General features: G+C 40.3%; 1 protein-coding gene across 5 annotated transcripts in view; it reads right to left on the bottom strand.

Moving 5' to 3' along the window:
- The window catches only part of tprb (translocated promoter region b, nuclear basket protein), a 39,201-nt gene that overhangs the window by 449 nt on the left and 19,634 nt on the right, over positions 1-19,118 (bottom strand). The window contains exons 26-50 of one of the 5 annotated variants that reach the window (XM_036140940.1): positions 18,637-18,824; positions 18,375-18,522; positions 17,875-18,012; positions 17,019-17,150; positions 16,787-16,917; positions 16,482-16,671; positions 15,420-15,566; positions 15,116-15,314; positions 14,365-14,558; positions 14,143-14,216; positions 12,672-12,868; positions 12,291-12,578; positions 9,586-9,740; positions 9,413-9,493; positions 9,121-9,300; positions 8,871-9,035; positions 6,303-6,396; positions 4,319-4,479; positions 3,955-4,014; positions 2,452-2,540; positions 2,129-2,238; positions 1,853-1,951; positions 1,568-1,721; positions 282-403; positions 12-107 (exon numbers count right to left, since the gene is read on the bottom strand). In XM_036140940.1, the coding sequence (XP_035996833.1) occupies positions 12-107; positions 282-403; positions 1,568-1,721; positions 1,853-1,951; positions 2,129-2,238; positions 2,452-2,540; positions 3,955-4,014; positions 4,319-4,479; positions 6,303-6,396; positions 8,871-9,035; positions 9,121-9,300; positions 9,413-9,493; positions 9,586-9,740; positions 12,291-12,578; positions 12,672-12,868; positions 14,143-14,216; positions 14,365-14,558; positions 15,116-15,314; positions 15,420-15,566; positions 16,482-16,671; positions 16,787-16,917; positions 17,019-17,150; positions 17,875-18,012; positions 18,375-18,522; positions 18,637-18,824 (3,592 nt within the window). The remainder of the gene's footprint in view (positions 1-11; positions 108-281; positions 404-1,567; positions 1,722-1,852; positions 1,952-2,128; positions 2,239-2,451; positions 2,541-3,954; positions 4,015-4,318; positions 4,480-6,302; positions 6,397-8,870; positions 9,036-9,120; positions 9,301-9,412; positions 9,494-9,585; positions 9,741-12,290; positions 12,579-12,671; positions 12,869-14,142; positions 14,217-14,364; positions 14,559-15,115; positions 15,315-15,419; positions 15,567-16,481; positions 16,672-16,786; positions 16,918-17,018; positions 17,151-17,874; positions 18,013-18,374; positions 18,523-18,636; positions 18,825-19,118) is intronic. The other 4 variants (XM_036140944.1, XM_036140941.1, XM_036140942.1 and 1 more) reach the window with 4 other exon arrangements.

Genomic DNA, 19,118 nt, shown 5'->3' with positions numbered 1-19,118 from the left:
GTAGGAATTACCTCCTCTCTTCAGCCGACCACCACGGTTGTCTTGCCAGCGCTGCAGGTTTCTGGTGGCTCCATGGCGAGAAGGTTTAGGGGCGGCGCTGCTGGTATCTGTACAGATGCGACATTTGCAATCTCAGCAATGTCAATGTCAAATTTATTTATATAGCACTTTAAAAACGGTATAAAACTGCATCAAAGTGCTTTACAAGAAAGACAGAAAGAAATGACTGTGATGCAGTCAGATCTGGCATCACAGGCAGAGTTTGAAGGCTAAGGCGTTACCTGCAGAGCTGGAGGAAGGTTCCTGGCTGGTGGAGGGATGGTTAGCCTTGTCAGACGGCTGGCTCGGCTCCTCTGAGTCTCCCTGAGACACCACATGATCCACGGACGCTTCAGCACTGGGCCTGCAAGAAAAAACAACAAATATTGAAGCATAAATCCTCTACAAATAGTTACAATCTTAAAACATAACACCTTTCACTTTAGGGAAAGGTGTTATGAGGAACCTGAGGAACCTTGAAGGACACTGGAGACCTAACGGTCTTTTAAAGATGGTTTCTGCCACTTTTTTATACAGTAATGCAATCATTAAATCCCTATTTCATCAAGGTGTTGTTAAAAAAAAAACAAAAAAAAAACGGGTTAAGTATTTAGATCCTGTTTAAGATTAAGTGTTGTAAGTTGGTGACTAAAAAAAACAATAAGTCGCTGGTCTCAGGGAAGCAAGGTTTGCAGAGCATTTTGAACAGAATTGAGGAAGAACCTCAACAAAGTAAAATGAGCCTAAATGAGGCTGGAATAAGAGCATAAAGAGCATGACCTCCTCCCCCTCCCCCCCTAAACCCCAACCTGGAAATTATTAAAGCAAATGTCAAACATGTTCAGGAATTTTCATGGAAGCCTGATATAAAATATGCTCATATGGTTTTGAGCTTGATGCATCTGCCCCAAGCAAAAGCTTAAAAACTGCTTCAGGAGAAAAAAAACATTAAAAAAAAGTATCGCCACAATCCCTTTAATCAGCGTTTTCTGCTGTTGACCTTGTGGTCTGGTCAGAGTTCAGAAAACACAACAAACATGGAGGGATTGAAAGCAAGCACAGGAAAAAAAAAAAGTGATCAAATAAAAAATACACTAAAGAGCAAACAAGTAAACATAATTGTAACCCTTTAAAGCATGATATAGATGATTGTGAGGAAACTTCCCGTTTAAAAAAAAATATATATCTTTTTGTTTGCTTTAAAAATAAATAAAATGAAAGGCGTTAATTTTTGTTGTGTCATAATTGAAAAGTTATACCAAAACATAAATGTGTTTTTTATAGGGTATGTCAAATATATTCATTTGTAAGTTGTAAATTGTATGTTCAGAAAAATCCTGACTTTGTTAGAGTTCTCAGATTTTTAAAAAAAAGTTATACATTTGGAGTTACCAGGTTAAGACGCTATGGAAAAAAAACAACGTTTTAACAACTTTTTAAGGTCTCTAATTTAGATTATTAAACTCCAGACATTAAAACGCTTTTTAAGGTCTGGTGAAAACCAAGAAAAACTTGGATGGATAATCACATTTCAGTGTCAGGCTCCAGGAAGATGTCTCTCTCCTCCCCAGACCCGGCCGTTCCCGGCAGCACCAGGCCGGGCGTGGACGTGCTGACCATGGGAACCGACTGCGAGGCGTGCTCTGCTGCGTCAGACTGCGCCGCCTCTGAGAAGACAGTTACTGGAAATAAAAAAAACAACAACGTCGTCTTATCTTTTATGTTTTAGTATTAAGTTCCCGGCTTTAGAAATCTTTATGACGGGGAGGTTGAGATAAATGAAGTAATCTCTTCGCTTCAGACCGACAGATACCTGGCGCTGCAGCTTGCAGAGGCGTGGTGGGAACGCTGCGCCCTCCTGACTCTTCCTCATGAGTAGCCAAGAACAGCGGACTTTCATATATCCCAAGACCTGGAAAAAAAATATTGTTTTGCAATTAAATAAGCAAAGAAAATCATCCCGTCGCTCAATTTTTGTCGCTTTGCTGCATTGAACCCCAATTTATGTTTTTTTGTTGTTGAAGTTTTGCGTGTATCACTGGCAAAAGTGGATGTCATGTAATTTGTTTGCCAACGTGTGAGGGATCACCTCCTTGTGAGGCGAGCTGTCCGAGGTCAGAATGCGAGGAGGAGCTGGTCTGAGGCACGTCGTCTGAAAGGCCAAACCTAAAGCGGGAGACTCCAGCAACCTGGGGAGAGCTAACAAATACACCGAGATGAAGCTACGTGGCAAACGAAAGCAACTTGTGACTGAGAACCACTCAGATTCCCCTTTAATCTTTTACACACCTTGATTGGGGAAAAAAGTGCATGGGGTAAATAAAAACAAAAGCAATGCACACAAATGAAAAAAACCACCAGACTAACAAAGAGTGGCAAGGAGATGCATTTTTACACCTTTGTGAGACTTACTGGATGGCCTGGTCGAAACCTTCAGAGCGGGGGGGCACCAGAGTGGGAGTGCTGGGCACCGTCCTGTCGTCGTCTTCAAAGAAATGCTGCTGGAGAGCGAAATAAGAGGACACAATGAAGCGCTGACAATCACACAAACTCCACACAATGTACCAGCAGATAATAAAACCCGGTTAGAAACGCTGTTTGGCAACTCAAATATCCTAATCAGTGAATGCACCATTCAACACTCTTCGGCGCTGGATGGAGATTCCTCTCTGCTAGTGTTGAATGATTATTGAGCCGATGTGACATGTGAATTTCTCCAATGTGAGATCAATAAAGCCTATTTTATCTTATCTGATGTTATTCACTGAATCAGTGAGGTACTTAAAATGAAAGATTGAAAACTTTCATAAAAAGAAGCTGCATTTTCTACATGTCTGTGGTTCATTCTGGCTGCGCGAGAGCGAGAGAGAGCATCACTTTCAACCTCAGCCTGTTAGAGAACGTGATGGATATAGAAAGTGTGGCTGCGTTTTGGAAATCTCAGAGCTAACGTAAGGATCTACATTCTCTATTTTAATGATGCCAGCCCCTGCAATCTTGCCGATGGCTAATATTGGATGCTGGTGAAGATTTCCAGTCATCTAGGTCATGATCATTCCAAACAAAGTTAACAAAACAAAACAACTGGACTTTTTTGCGAAGTTTGAAGACGTTTCACTTCCCATCCAAGAACCTTTCTTCAAATGTCTGGAGTACTGTGGAGTTCCAAGTTTTTATACTATTGCCTAATCTTCACCTCCATACAGGTGATCACAACATATCTCCTGTAAGTCAGGCCAACGATGACCCTAACGACTCCCCATTACAAAGGGGTGGACCTGGTTTGGTTTAATTTGCATGTTATCTAAGCTGCTGGTAAAGATTCTCAGTCATCCAGGTCATGGTCATTCCAAAAAAAGTAAAAAACAAAGCAACTGGACTTGTTTTCCGTAGCTGAAGACGTTTCGCTTCCTCTCCAGGAAGCTTTCTCAATTCAAAAATTATCTAAGCCGTACAAGGCCTTTTTTGGGCAATAGTATAAAAACTTGGAACTCCACATTACTCCAGACATTTGAATTGAGAAAGCTTCTTGGGTGGGAAGCGAAACGTCTTCAAACTTTGGAAAAAAGTCAATTTTTTTTAAACAAATAAGGATGTTAGCCAGTTATATTAATTAATATTTAGTTATTTTATCCTTGCTTTACAATAGTTGGTGCAATTCTTCTTTAAAAGCGACTGCTCCTTCACATATCTGGTGTGATGTTGCCTCCAATAATTATAACCCCTGAATATCTGGAAAATGTTTTCAATACTGTTCCTACATCTTTCTATATAAATCACTCCTAAAAAGAAAAATGTATCTGTACCTCAGAGCTTTAAAAAAAGAAAAAGAAAAAAGAAAAATCACAACCAACAAAAGAAATTGAGCAAAAAATTCTGTTTGGTAAACTTTGAGAACGTCAAAAATGGACTTACAGCAGTGCTCGCCATGCCAGGCGTGAGTCGGCCCACTGACTGCCGGCGGACAGGGATGCGCTGTTAAAGAGGCAAAACAAGTTTAGAGACGACGTCAAAATGTCCAACAGATCTTCTAGAGCAGGGGTGTCCAACTCCAGTCCCTGAGAGCCGGTGTCCTGCAACTTTTATATGAGTCTCTGCTTTAACACACCCGAGTCAAATTATCAGGTCATTAGCATCACTGCAGAGGTCAGTCAGCCATTTGATTCAGGTTTGTTGGACCTGAATCCTCCATCTAAAAGTTGGAGGACACCAGCCTTTGAGGACAGGAGGTAGACACGCCTGTTCTAGAGGGACCAAGAGATGCTAGCAGTGAACGCACATGAACCTGAGCAGGCGGTCCCAGCTCTGAAGACTGAGCCGGATGGATGTTGAGTCGGGGCGGAAGCTGCTGCACAGGTCTGCGTGGCGACTGGGGCATACGGGCACCGGAACTTGTGATTGGCTGTTCCGTAGAGAAGGCCTCCATTGGGCCCCCCTCAACTGAAACATTTGATAAAAGATTTAATTAAAAATAAATAATAATTAAATAGGCAGTTCACATTTAATAACATTTTAAGATGCTTTTTTTTTTAGGCAAACAATGTAAAAATATGAGTTAAATGTATTAAACCTTTATTTAAAAATGGAAAAATACGAAAAGAGCTACATACTGTATATGGATTATCTGGAATAGAGAGATTTTTCAAAGCTTAATATATATAAAAAAAGAAAAACAAAGTATGGATTTTGTATGGTACAGGTTGTACAGGAAATAGGAAATCCTAAACTTAGCAATTTTATTTTCTTGGAGTATGCTCTAGTTAATTGTTAATTATACAGGTTATCAAAAAAAAAAAAAAAAAGATCAAATCATATTTCAAGTTTTTTTTGGTTCAAATCTCCATGTTTCCAGACCTAAACTTCCAATTTGTGGCCCACTTTTAAAATACAATAATTGAATTTGTGGTTGATATTTCAACGCAGGTCAGGCTTTAAAGGAGCAATAAATGAAATTTCACCACTAGGTGGGCTGTTGAGCACTGTCTGTAGACCAAAACAACATGTGTGGCAAGCCACGCCTCTCCACCTCCAACCCACCTTCTCCTCCCCTCCCCTTGTATGTTCATATTTTGTAGGATAAACACACAATGCTGTTAGCAACAGACGATTTCGATCTGCTGGATGTGCTCTGACATTTTGCTACACTGCTCTGACGTTAGCATTTTACGTGCCTAGCTTTGTAAACTAGAGACTGGAGAACACCACAGAGAAATAGTGTGTGACGTCACACCATATTTAATCTAAAAAGATACCTTTAGTTCTTCACGTCACCATTTTCTTTTTAGTTCTATCTAAAAGTATTATCGCTCCTTTAAGTATTAAACCTGGAGAAATCACCGACTGGAAAGTTGGGATGGAACAGTAAATAGATGTATGGGTGAATGGATGTGCGTAGATTAGAGAAAAAACTATTTAAAAAGATGGTATAAATAGGGAAGTTGTTAAATTGGAAATATTTTTTCCCAATGTCTCCATTTCCCTCTTTCCCTATTGATTCAGAGGAGAGAATTTCTTAAAGGTACAGTGGACGATCTTGTTTCGGCTTCGAGTTCTGGGGCTATCACCTTATCTATATATCCAGTCAGCTTCAGTTTCAGCTGTTCTCACCGTTTACTTTGAAAATAGCTGAGAGTCCTAAGACGCAAACCGTCTTACAAGTTTATGAGAAGAGGAAGAGGGCCTCAGAAGAAAGAAAGAAGCCCAGGGTGGATTTGGGAGATTTCTTTTCACACAATCCCTCTGAGGACCAAAAGAGCAGGTAGGATGGTTTTGTACAAAATGGGACTCGGCCGTTTCTTACCTGCATTTCCAAAAAAATCATCCACTCTACCTTTAACTCCAAAACGAATGAAATGTGAGGGGTTCATTCAGTCATTATGACCGTTTCTGATCTTTCTGCTGCTTACATGGTTTGCTGGTTAGTTTTCTTGTACTGAATATCCATTGTAGCTAATGAGCCTCCTTAACCAGGTCTCATTAAAAAAAAAAAGAGGATGCATTCTATAGTTTTCAAAACCGAACACATTCTGATTTGATTATTTCAGTACAGAAGAAATAAAAAGTATTTAATCAGTATCCAGATTGTGTTGGAGACGATTTTCTTTGGCCCTGGTCTTCTCTCCAGCAGATGTTTTACATCTTTTCCTGTAATTACCGGTAAATGCCCGATAAGTAGCTGGAAGGCGAGGTGGCTCGTGTGTATGCGGAGAGTATGATTCAGATCTACGCGGTTCAAGTTTTCGACAGGGTTTCCTGGATCTTACAGCTTGGTGTCTGGGAATCTGCAGGCCTCTGGGTGGAGTCTGACGCCCCCAAACTCTCCTCTGTCTCAGTGCCCGGGTCTGTGACATCAACGCCCTGGGAAAAGGATGAACAAAGGACAAATATAAAAACAAAACGAATGAGCCGATGCATTTAAAAAGCCGAACAAAGTTAAGGGCAGGGGAAATATATGGGGAGAAGAGCGTGTGTGTATGCATGAAGGTTCCCACAAAGATGCTGGCACACATGATCACTCAGCAGAAAACACATTAAAACACAAATTAGTGACTCGTTTTCTCCCTGCAATGAACAAAGATGCCTTTCAGTACATGCAGAAATTTTAATAGCCATTCTACAGGTTTTAACCAGGAGGCATAAAAGTGCCTCAATGCAACTAGTCTTTGGTCCTGATAAAAATCTGTTCTTTAAAGAAGTTGAGCAGGTCAGTCAGAGACCCAAAAATCGGATATTCCTGCCATGCATATGTAAGAAAATTGAGATCTGCGTGAAATCTGCGCATACATTCGTGGGCTCATGTCAAGTATGTGGGAGTAGGGCTATAGAAAAAAAGCATGTCGATAAAATACAAATCATATTGATAATTATTAACAAATTCAAAGCATATATATAAATGCACCCCTGACCATTTTATGCTGTTTAATGTATTTTTAGATACAGAACTCACAAACACTGAATTCAAACTCAACCCTTTAGTCAACCAACTTTTTACCAAAACAACAAGTTTTTAAAAAAGAAAAAAATAACATGCCGAACTCTTTGAAGGGGGCGGAGCTTGGTGACAGAGCGTTTCTGGGTCTGCGTTGTGATTGGTTGGGAGGATGTAACGACTGTAATATTACCCTACATGGCTAGAATGCAACAGGAAGGAAAACTATTACTCTATTGAACTTTTTATTTACCCTTTTGTTTCTATCATTAATATACGTCAATGATCGATATATATTGTTATTGAAATATCGTTCAGCCCTATGTGGGGACTTTTAGAGTCAAAATGCTCTTAGTCACAGCTTACTAAGGGGTGCGTTAGTAATACTAACTGCACTAATCGCTAGTATTATGAAGGTAAAGACTTTATTTTTAAAATCTGGTTTTACAGCAATTGCTTTCTGCTGTACTTGAAAAGATTTCACCTATGATGCTGATACGAGTGTTTATTACCCATAGTAATCATTGAAAAAAATACTTTAATTGCTGTTCTTACATCTTCTTCCAGGGGAATTTTCTCTGGTGTCCCGAAACGTACGCTCAGGATTATAGGCTTGGTTTCATTAAAGAGAAAACTTCAATAATTTGAATAATAAACTAAACTTGACAGCATTGTTTTAATTAGGATATTGACTTTGAATCCCTCGTTATGGCTGGACTGACTCCAGGTTTTCGTATACAAATTAGATTTTTTTCTTGTGAAATTCCTTCCTCTACCACTGTCCGATCTAAATTTAAGGTTATCTTTATAATAGTATGAAACAGGCATGTATTTACAAATAAAAAGTATGTACAATAAATGTTTTTTTTAAACCATTTGGGGAGAAAAATGCATCTGTAATATCATTCAGACTCGATAATCAATGGAAAAAAACGCTGATGGGTGTATGCCTCTGCTGGGAACAGGTTGGCCGATGCCTCACTCAAATTAGTCTCACACAAATGCAGACGACAAGCAAAGGGGGGGAATAATTGTCCCTTTTCAGACATCGACTCATCCGACTGAATGTGTGTAACCAAAAAAATAAAAAAAAACGAGTAAAAGTTAAGCAGCTAAAACAAACATAGACAAAAGTGACAGAATATTATGAGAAAGGTCGAGAGAGACTGAAAACAAGACGGTGGAACAACTGAGTGTGAGCTGGAAAGGCTGAGAGTTTCTGAATGAAAATAAATAAATAAGGGATGCATACATTGCAAATAACCATAAAACAATTTCAAGACTAGAAAGGACTCAGCCAATCAAGTGGAACACCATCATGTGAAACAAAAATGGGGAAAAAGAAGGCAAATTTAACAATAATCTGAGCTGGAATGGACATCAATCTGTGAGGCACAGTGGAAAACCTCCAACTCCAAAATATGGAGGTTTTTCCAAAGTCCAATCCAAGGAAAACATTTTAATAAATCAGCAACCTGTTGGAGGCAATGAGGAGGACAGGAAGCCAACAATTACTGCATATTTTGGACCACTTTGGAGGGAAGTCCATAAAATCTTCAAAAAGGTATTTTTCAACACTAAAAATTAGTAGTTTGATATTACATATGATATATTCAAGCTAGAGAGAATAACAATAAACATAGAAAGACAAATTTGAGGGAAAAATGGAGTAGGTGGAGTGAGTTTATCACAACTATTAAAGGGAAGATTTCATTTAAATCTGATAAAAATGGTGACTGTATTGTATTTTAATTTATGTACATCAATGGCACACCCCTTGGGTTATATGTTAGATGTAAATGCCTGTTCCGCATCAAAAACTTTGAAAAGAATAAAAAAAAAAAGAAGTGTGCCAGAGGTAAAATGTGACAAAGACGAATCCTTTAATGAGAACACAATTCACCTCTGTGTCGTCTCCTTCATAAACCTCGTTGCCATCTCCGCTTCCTTCATTACTCTCCTCTCCTTCCTCTCCTTCCATCCCTCCGTCGTCATCCTCCTCATCTTCATCTTCTTCTTCCTCCTCCTCCTCCTCTTCTTCGTCATCTTCCTCCTCCTCTGCGTAGTCCTGGATCATTCGGGTAGAGGCCAAGCACCAATGAGAGGAGTGCGATCACAGGAGCGATTTTAAAGATGCCTCACTGTTACTCTACCTGCTCTTCACCCTCTTCCTCCTCCTCTTCGTCGTCCCCTTCACTCTCGGAGTCGGTCAGTATGACGATGACTTCCTGCTGCAGATGGTCCGGTGTTTCGCTTTGGCTCGGGGTAATCTCTGCGGGGACAGACTGAGAGGCCGCATCTTCCTCCGCTTCCTCCAGGTTTGAAAACTCTGCCTGCAGGGAGAAAGGCGGCACTTTTCTAAATGAATAAACAGCATTGGTAGCACTATTGCTATAATCCTGCTAAATAAGAACATAACAGAAGTTAAATTCACCCGATACATACCTGACCTGCTTCTGCTCCATCTTGACTGTCTGACGGCACAACTCCCTCGGCCTCTGCACTCTCTTCAGCCATCACTTCTTCCTAAGATGACAACCATGAAGTCCCTTATTTAAAAATCCACAAAACAACAATTCTGTCGGATTAAAACTCCCCCCCACACGCTTCCTCTTTACCTCTGGACCCACTCTCTGGATGATACGCAGCTTCTTCGGGATAGGAGCCCTGGATGTGTCCTCCTGGGCCGCTTCGACCTCGGTGAACGCAGCGTTGCCCTCTTCTTCCTCTCGAGGCCTCTTGGACATGGCGGAGGTTCCAGGTGTTGCTGAAACTGGAGTAAAAAGGTGCAATTAATACAATGTATAGCAAAAATTTAATCTTATTTTTGTTTTAGGGACTTTGAAGGACTTATCCATGCTTTTATTACATCCCGGTTGGATTATTGCAATTCATTATATAGAGGCACGGATAAATCACAGATGCAGCGACTTCAATTGATCCAGAACGCAGCGGCTCGGCTTTTTACAGGAACCAGGAAGTGTGACCATATAAGGCCCATACTGGCCTCTTTACATTGGCTGCCCGTCTTTTACCGAATAGATTTTAAGATTCTTTTATTAACCTATAAAGTCTTAAATGGATTAGCTCCTCCTTTTCTTAGAGACCTTTTAAAATTCCAGTCTGTGTCGAGAAGTCTACGTTCAAATAATCAACTATTACTTACAGTTCCTCGGACTCGACTTAAGAGGAAAGGAGATCGGGCTTTCTCTGTTGTTGCTCCAATCCTCTGGAACTATTTACCTCTTCAAATTAAATCTGCCCACAGCCTGGATCATTTTAAATCGCTTCTTAAAACTTATTTTATTCTTTGGCTTTTATTTGAAGCAGTGTTTCCCCATTCTGTTTTGTTGATTGTTGTCGTCTTTCTTGTAAAGCACTTTGGTGCAGTTTTATACATGTTTTTAAAGTGCTATATAAATAAATTTGACAGACATGTATACTTGGACAGCTGACAAAAAAAATACTATGGGATAAAAAAAAAAATGTGTTAAATTCGGCAGAAGTGAAAAAACAAACATTTAGAGCGTACATTTTACCATTTTCCAGATTCAGGAAGTGTCCCCCCCCCCAATTTTATTTAATTCATTATAATGCTGAATTCACTTTTTGGTCCATGTTTCCTCCTTAGATTCTTGTCTTACCTGTATAACCTTTTACATCAAGCCTTGTTAGAGTTTCACATTTAATTTTTACAATTACAGTTACTGACAAAAGTATTCATAATCACTGGAGTTAGGGCTGGACGATAATTCAATAACAATATATATCGATCGACAGACGTATATCGATAAAAAAAAAAGGTCAATAAAAAGTTCAATAGAATAACAGTTTTCCTTCCTTTTGCATTCTAGCCTATCATGTAGGTTAATATTACAGTCATTACATCCTCCCAACCAATCAGAATTGCAGACCCAGGAACGCCCCGTCACCTTCAAAGAGTTCAGCACATGTTCTTGTTTTATTTTCTTAAAAACTTGTAGTTTTGATAAAAAGTTGGTTGAATAAAGGGTTGAGTTTGAATTCAGTGTTTGTGTGTTCTGTATCTAAAAATAGGATGCTTAAAACAGCATAAAATAACCAGGGCTACACTTAAAATATACGTTTTTAATTTGTTGATAATTATCGATATCTTTCAATACGATTTCTATTTTATCAATATGCTTTTTTTCCCTATATCGTCCAGCCCTAATTGGAATATTACAACCACAAGCTAAAATTGTCCTCCTCTTTAGTGATACACCAACTCAAACGACGGAAAATGAAAACTGCAGATGGGTCAGAGAAAATAGTTGTGTGGATGTTTAACGCAGGGTTAGGGTGAGAAAAACAACATCCTAAACTTTTAAAAAGACACCAGGAGTGTGCGCTCGCCTCACTGCTCTTCCCCCGCTACACCAACGACTGCACCTCAGGAGACCCAGCTGTTAAACTCCTGAAGTTTGCTGACGACACAACGGCGAGCAGCTTAATTTAGGACGGCCATGAGTCGGCCATTGATCAGCTGGTTCTCTGGAGCAGCCAGAACAACCTGAAGCTTAACACGCTCAAAACTGTGGAGATGATTGTGAACGTCAGGAGGAGCTGCCTCCAAAAAGGACCGCTTGCCCTGTCATGATAACTAATTTTGCTGGACAATACATTTTCTAAAAATTATCACAACAAACCACAATATTGTCATTCTGAGACCCTTTTTTAACTAATATGATAATGGAATAATAATCAAGTAAATCATTGGACATACTGGCTCAGATAGATTAAGCAGTTGGTCGCCATCATTTGGCTTAAATAAGAAAAAAAAAAGCCACAACGCAGCAGTTGTGTTCAGCTTAGACACCAATCGCATTTTCTTTTCAAAACTAGCGTTTCTCTGGCTCTGCCTCACGCTCAACTTTGAGACACAAGATTTAACCCGTCCCACACTGAGGAAACCAGAAGGGAGAGGTGAGCCGACATTGATGCATCGTACGGAAACCTTTTGTATTCCCGTCTCAGAGAGAGGAGAGAGAAACAGAGTGGTTGAAAAAGCAGGCGTGCATATGCAAATTATTGAACTTATTTTAATTAATCATGTGATTAATCGATTTACTGCTTATCGCTCCAGAGTGCAGGGCTCTGCGAGCGCAAAGCTGGTGGAGGTTGCAACCTGTTTTGGAGGTAATTGTATAAAATGGTTGTTTGACAAAGTGTTGACTTAATGCGACAGAAACAAAAAATTCTTCATGTTAATGAAATGCCCTGTGGTGGTTTCTCATAAAATCCAAATAAAATGCAATCACTACAAGTACTTCAGCGAGTTACCATCATTAACAAAAACTCTCACCTGTGCCGAACACGGAGGAGGACGAGGTTGACGGCCACTCCACCTGCGAACTCGGCGTAGCCTCGATGGCGACAGGCGACGGCTCCCGATTGTCCGGTTCGGGGTGCGTCACGCTCTGCTGCTGCGTGGGCTGAACAAACGCCGTGGCCTGCGTCTGAGTCTGCTGGACAGTCAGCATGGAGCTAGCTAACGTGGTCTGGACGTTGGGGCTGGCGGAGCGCACAGAGCCGCTGGCGCTTCCGTACACGGTCACATGCTCCACGGGCGGGGCTTCAGAGGACTGCATGGCTGTTGGAGAGATTACGGTTGAGATTTGGAGAACACGGAGAAAAGTGGTTTAGAATTAAGAGATGTTTCTTAAAGCCCCCGCAGCAGACCCACCTTCCTGGGTCTCCACCTGAGTGGTCGGCATGACGGTGGCGGTGGGTGTGGGAGTGGGCACGGGGGCCGGGGTGATCATTGGCCGGATGCTGGCTCGGGGAGTGGGTTTGTTGCCCGGGTTGACGGGCTGCTTGCTGGCTGTGGCGACCACGGGCGTCGGCTTAATGTTGGCAGTGGGCGGCTCAGAAGCGCTGGCGCTGAAAACGAAGGAGACAAAAACGACGGAGTCAAAAGTTCACATTTCAACGACGCAGACAGGAATCTAGAGAGGTCCTGGTTAGGTAAAGGCTGGTATGAACGTACACAGAGTTTAAAAATGCATCAAAACCAGCAAAATGTTTAGGTTTCCTTTGGTTTGAAGTTGTTTTAATGACAGTTTTCTCTTTCTGTACGAACCTAAAAACAAAACTACCTCTCCTCTGCTCACACAGGTTACTGAGCAGGTTGGCAGAAGGCCATTTCTCTTTCCTGCCAAGGTGTTGAATATGATGCGCCTTTTTCACCTGTACATATAGGGTTTTCTATTGGGCACTCAGGCTGGGCGATATGGCTTAAAAATATACCAAATCTGATAGATTTTTTTCCCCCTTTTCATTTCACAAAAATAAATTAAAGAAGTCATTTTAAAAATTTGCTTTTATGTCGAGCATTTCGTCTGAATTCAAAGTGCAACTAAATAGAAGCTGTGAAACATGCTTGTGAAACAAGATGGCGGCCCTGTCTTAGTAAACAATGTAAATATAACAATGATTGCCATCCAGTTTTAAGAAAATTTAAGGATTTTAAGTGCGCCTTATAGTCCGAAAAATACGTAGATAGTTTGAAATAAATTACTTTTAAAAGCCATGTGTCCTTTTTGTTGAAGATATATCTAAAAAGTATACAGAAGAGAAGAATAAGCTGAAATCCTCATTTCTTATTGTCTTTATTAAGACAATAAGTAATAACAAAAACAAAACTCTTATTTGGTTTAGTAAGAGCCATAGTGGAGGGACCAAAGAGCCACGGGCTGCAGGTCCCTTAGGTAGGGGGTTGAGTCACAGGAGCGACTTATGAATACTGAGCATATTCTGGGCTTTAAGTAAAATGCCAACTCTGCAATCAACACATTGTTGTTCTTGGTAGCTGATGGGCCTCTACGTCCCAAGAAAGAGGAACATTTCCTCTGCTGTGTCGCATAGAAATCATGTTGCGCCGCCTTGCTATGACGACCCCACAAACGTTGGTGTGGTACTCAGGAGTAAGGGAAACCGACACGAACCGTGTAGCGTCAAGTATAATTGAACTGAGCGGGTGTTGATGGGAAAAGAGCCTAAAAGGAGCGCTACCAATCACTCTAACCAAGTTACAATGTTTTAAAAGTACAGTGAATTAACTATGGCTGGCTTCCCTGTAGAGCAGCAGACTTCTGTAGGATAACTTTATTACAGCGTCACTAAAATGCTAATTAAAGATTAGTTTTAACCCTTACCTGCCCCTTTCTGTAGCTGGGGTAGTCTTCAGACTGATCTGCCTCTGTTCTGTCGTCCTTTGCTGCTCTTGACTCTAAAATGAAAAGAAAAAGATTTGGTTAGCACAAAAAATATAGGTTGATATACACAAGATGGCCGCCGTGGCTTACAATCTTTGTCAAAAGGTAAAGAAGAACATTTCTACTCTGTCTGGTATTTAAAATGTGGGAGAGTTGGTTCACCTTGCTTGGACCCGCTTCAGGAGGCTCGTCTCTCTGCTCCTGTCTCTCCTGCTGACCCCGCAGGTCTCGGAGCTCTCGCTCCTGTCTGCTGAGACGACCCTCATACTGAGATTTGAGCGCGCTCACTCGCACCTCCAGCTCCTCGCGCTGCTGCTTCAGCTCCTCGTTCTCCCTCTGCAGCTGCTCTTTAGTGGCTGAAAGCACATTTAAAATAGACGAGTAAATACCAGACTAGCAGAAAATGCTTTTATTCGTGCAATTTCACAATTCTTACATTTTTATTGGATGAAACATGTCGTAAAATGAGAAAAAAAACCACTGAGCTATATTATACACTGGAGTGCTAATCACCGTCTGTTAGAACGAGTCGCTTTGAAGCCACCATATATATATATATATATATATATATATATATATATATATATATATATATATATATATATATATATATATATATATATATATATATATATATATATATATATATATATATATATATATATAATATGAATAACATGTAAAATATTTCAGCACATAATTTCCTAGTAGTTGATAGTGTTAGTACATCCACTGACTGTAGAATTAACTCTGAAACGTTTTCACACAGCCAGAAAACTGCTTGTTGTTGCAACCAAATCCTGTGGGATTCTGTTAGAGTAGGGAGTAGCAAGATGGCGGCCAGTGACTTCAGTTTTTCGGCAAAATCAGCACTCCAGTGTATTATATAGCTCATGGGAAAAAACCCTCTCACCTGTGAGATGGCTGATCTTCTGCCTGGCGACCAGGAGGGCTTTTCTGGTTTTCTCGTCCTTCTCGGCCATCTGCTGCCTCAGACTTTCCTCCTGAGAAAGCTTGTCCTGCAGCTCCTGCCTCAGCCGGTTCAGCTCCGTCTGCAGCCTGGAGGACTGTTCCTGGGCGTTACGCAGCTCAGTGTCCCGCTCTGTGACCGCCTGCAGGGAAGGAAGATTCAAAAGCCAAACTCGTTTGTATAAAGAGACATTCATGCATTTCTAGTTTTTCTTTAATATACCCCCCCGATAGTTTTGATGTTTAACCTTATTGACGTTCTCCAGCTGTCCCTCCAGCTCTTTGGTTCTGGTTTCAGCCTGATTTAGAGAATCTTTAACGCTCTGCAGCTCTTGAGCCGAAGCTTGACGTGCCTCCTCGTCTTGGGATGGACCTGCTGCAGCTTCAGCAACAAGCTACAAAACACACACAAAAAAAAAAGACTAATATTGAGATATGCAGAGAAATCAACTTGTGTCTGGAAACAAAGACTTTCATCATAGCCCTGACGGGTTACTGGGGAACTCAGAAAATAGATATTTTTCACGTAAGTGAACGAAACCAGATTGCAGTGACGACACTTTTTGATGTGCAAGATGTTACAGAGTGAAGGAGATTAGGTATTTTTTTTGTAGAAATAGCTTAGAAAAGAAGCTGCATGTGTTCTGTTCATTTCGACTGCGAGGGAGCGAGAGAGAGCAACACTTCTGGAAAAATTAAGAAAGGTTGAAAGACTATCGCCCAAATAAAGGTGCTAAATATATTTTAAAATGTGAGCTCTGTAATAACTTTGTGTTAGTTTGAAAATATCTGTATTATAGCATCTCTCTTTCACAGAATGGCACATCATGACCTCTGCTAATATAAATAATCCATGTCAGCTCAGGAAGGCAACAGAGACCCTTTTAAATAATACACTGCAAAAACAGATCTAAAAACAAGTAACATCTTCTTAAAGTTAGTCTATTCATCCTTGATTTGAGCCAATAAATAAGATTATCTGCCAATGGAATGAGTATCTTTGCCCCTAAAATAAGATAATTAGACATTGTGCACTTGAAATAAGATGATGGAGATGAATTGTTCCTATTTTAAGTGGAAAAATCTTATTCCATTAGCAAATCATCTTATTTACCTGCTCAAATCAAGGACAAATGCACTCATTTCAAGAAGATTTGACTTATTTTTAGTTCTGTTTTTGCAGTGTATATTAGTTTGGCTAAAATCAGTGTCAGCAGGTGATTTATTATCATCATTGATCTAATAAAATGTTCAGGACCGCTATGCAGATTAACCTAAATGTTTAAACTGAAGCAGACAGAATCCCTTACCTTCTCATGCTGCACCTTGAGCTCATCGTACTGCGTCTTATAGCGACGTCCGATTTTCTTAACCTGGGTGATTGTTCGCACTTTTTCTTGGATTTCCTGGTCTTTAGTCGCCACTTCCTTCTTCAGCGTATTCCTTTCATCGTTCATCTTACTCATTTGTCCCTGGAGAGCTGTTGTTTGGTTATTCAGCCTTTGCAGAGACGAGGAGGAAAAAAATAAGTGACAACGATTGCAGAAGTCAACGTTTTGGTTACCGGATAATTAATTCATAACAAAATAAAAAAAATAAAAAAAAAGTTTCTTACTTGATCAAGTCAGCTTTAAGTCTAGCGTTCTCCTCTGTGAGCTGCTGGATGCGCTTCAGGTGTACCTCCTTCTCAGTAGACAGACGTTTGTACTCGTCAGGGTCTGAATCTTTTTGCTGACTCAGCAAATTCTGCAGGAACGTGCAAATCGAACGACAGCAGCAGCGTTACACATAAAGGAGTCACACGTTTTTCTCTTAAGGCTAGTTTACCGTCTAGTCTCTGAGCTGACCTGAGTCCGAGCCTTCCAGCGCTTTGTTTCCTCTTCCATGATCGCCTTCTCTGCCTGCAGCATGCCGTTCTTCTCGCTCAGCTCAGAGTTGCTCTGCTGCAGGGGAAAGATGTCCGACTCGAGCTTTTGCACCTGAAACGTGCGTAAAATTGAGTTAAGAGGACATCTGCATTTTAAGATAAATGTAACACCTTCATATATTGTTGTAGTTCCGGTAAATAGGTGAAGAAAGTCATTTATTTGGCCTTTTAACTGATGCATTTCAACTATTTTTTTTTTTTAAAAGCTGGCATGATGACAGAAAATCAAATTAACTTTAAAACAAGAATTAAGTCCATTTAAGATTTTCCTCTAATTCACACAATTACACATACAAGCTAAAATATATATTATACATAATAAACAACACAAAAAGGTAAACTTTTTGTAGCTATTAACCAGCTGTTCGTCTTGCCAGAGATGGTAGCTTTAATTTTAATTGGTCGAGCTTGTCTATTAAGAGCAGCAACAAAAAGCATGTTTAAGAGATGCATCTGACCAAATATTAGTTGGGGTGTAAACTCTTTATAATTTTATATTATGTATAATTTTGACCCTTTAAGGATTATTGAAAATTCACAACAAATTCAAACCTGTTGGCCAAGTTGTTGGTTATTGAATCCCTTGCAGTCGTATACTGCATAATCATATCTATTGCTACAACACTAGGGAAAATTAATACATAAAAGGCCAAATTAAATAGGACATAAAGCAGTTTTGAGTCGACGTAAATACCAGACTGGAACCGTTCAGACTACTGACGCATAAATCAACTCAAACTTCTGACCAGCTTTTTACAAGAGGATGAGGTGGACACCTTAGCTTGGGTTTGCTGCAGCTCTTGCTCCATTTTGTCCTTCTCCTCTCTGAGCATCTTGTTGGTCTCCACTAAGATGTTCATTGTTTCCGTCTTTTTCATTAGCTCATCATGCTGAGCCAGGGTCTTTGCAGTCACCTGAGAAAAATCAGCAGCGAGGCATCAGAAACCAAACACAATAGTAGGTCTTTGGGAACTGCTATCCTGCAAAATTTTATGTATTTGCCCTTGATTTGAGCAGGTAAATAAGATTATCTGCCAATGGAATGAGTATTTTTACCCCTAAAATAAGATAATTAGATATACAGCACTTGAAATAAGATGATTGTCCCTATTTTAAGTGCAAAAATCTTATTCCATTGGCAAATAATCTTATTTACATGCTCAAATCAAGGAAAAATACTCTCATTTCAAAAAGATTCTTCTTATTTTTAGTTCTATTTTTGCAGTGCAGGACAGGTTAGTAGTGCAATTGTTTTTATTTTGCTTTTGAAACAAACCTGCATTCTCTCTCTTGTAGCCGTCAAACTGTCCTGCACCTCCTTAAGCTCGCGCTCCAAGTGTTCAACCCTCAAACGGTGACGTAAACTCTCGCCTTGGGCCACCTCAAACCGGGATTCAGCGATCTCCTTTTCCCGGCGCACAAACCTGTCGGAGAACGGCGCCGCACAAAGTTGTACATATTAATCGTTACAGAAGAGAAAGCTTTAAAAGGGTTCCTGGTGAAATTAATTTGACAAGGCAAATTTATCGGCTGGTTACCTGAGAATCTCAAGCAGCTGGTCTTCAGATTTCCCCTCTTCACTCAAAGAGACGTTCAGCGAGCTCTCTTTGGCCGCACGCTGAATGTTGGCGGCCATCTTGGTACTCATGGTCTGGACCTGCTCGTGCAGGAGGGTGTTCTGCCTCTGCAGCTCCTCGTAACGGCTCTCCATCTTAGACGTTTCCTCCTGTAAGATATCAAGGATATGGTAATCAAACATTTTTAAAATGAGACTCATTTAGCTAGCAACAGCGTTGTAACACACTGAGCTATATTATACACTGGAGTGCTGATTTTGCAGAAAAACTGAAGTCACTGGCCGCCATCTTGCTACTCCCTACTCTCACAGAATCCCATAGGATTTGCTTGCAACAACAAGCAGTTTTCTGGCTGTGTGAAAACGTTTCACAGGTAATTCTACAGTCAGTGGATGTACTAACACTATTAACTACTAGGAAATTATGTACTGAAATATTTTACA

The sequence above is a fragment of the Fundulus heteroclitus genome, chromosome 9, assembly GCF_011125445.2.
Source record: "Fundulus heteroclitus isolate FHET01 chromosome 9, MU-UCD_Fhet_4.1, whole genome shotgun sequence".
Taxonomy (NCBI): Eukaryota; Metazoa; Chordata; class Actinopteri; order Cyprinodontiformes; family Fundulidae; genus Fundulus; species Fundulus heteroclitus.
This window is presented reverse-complemented; position numbering and strand designations above follow the sequence as displayed.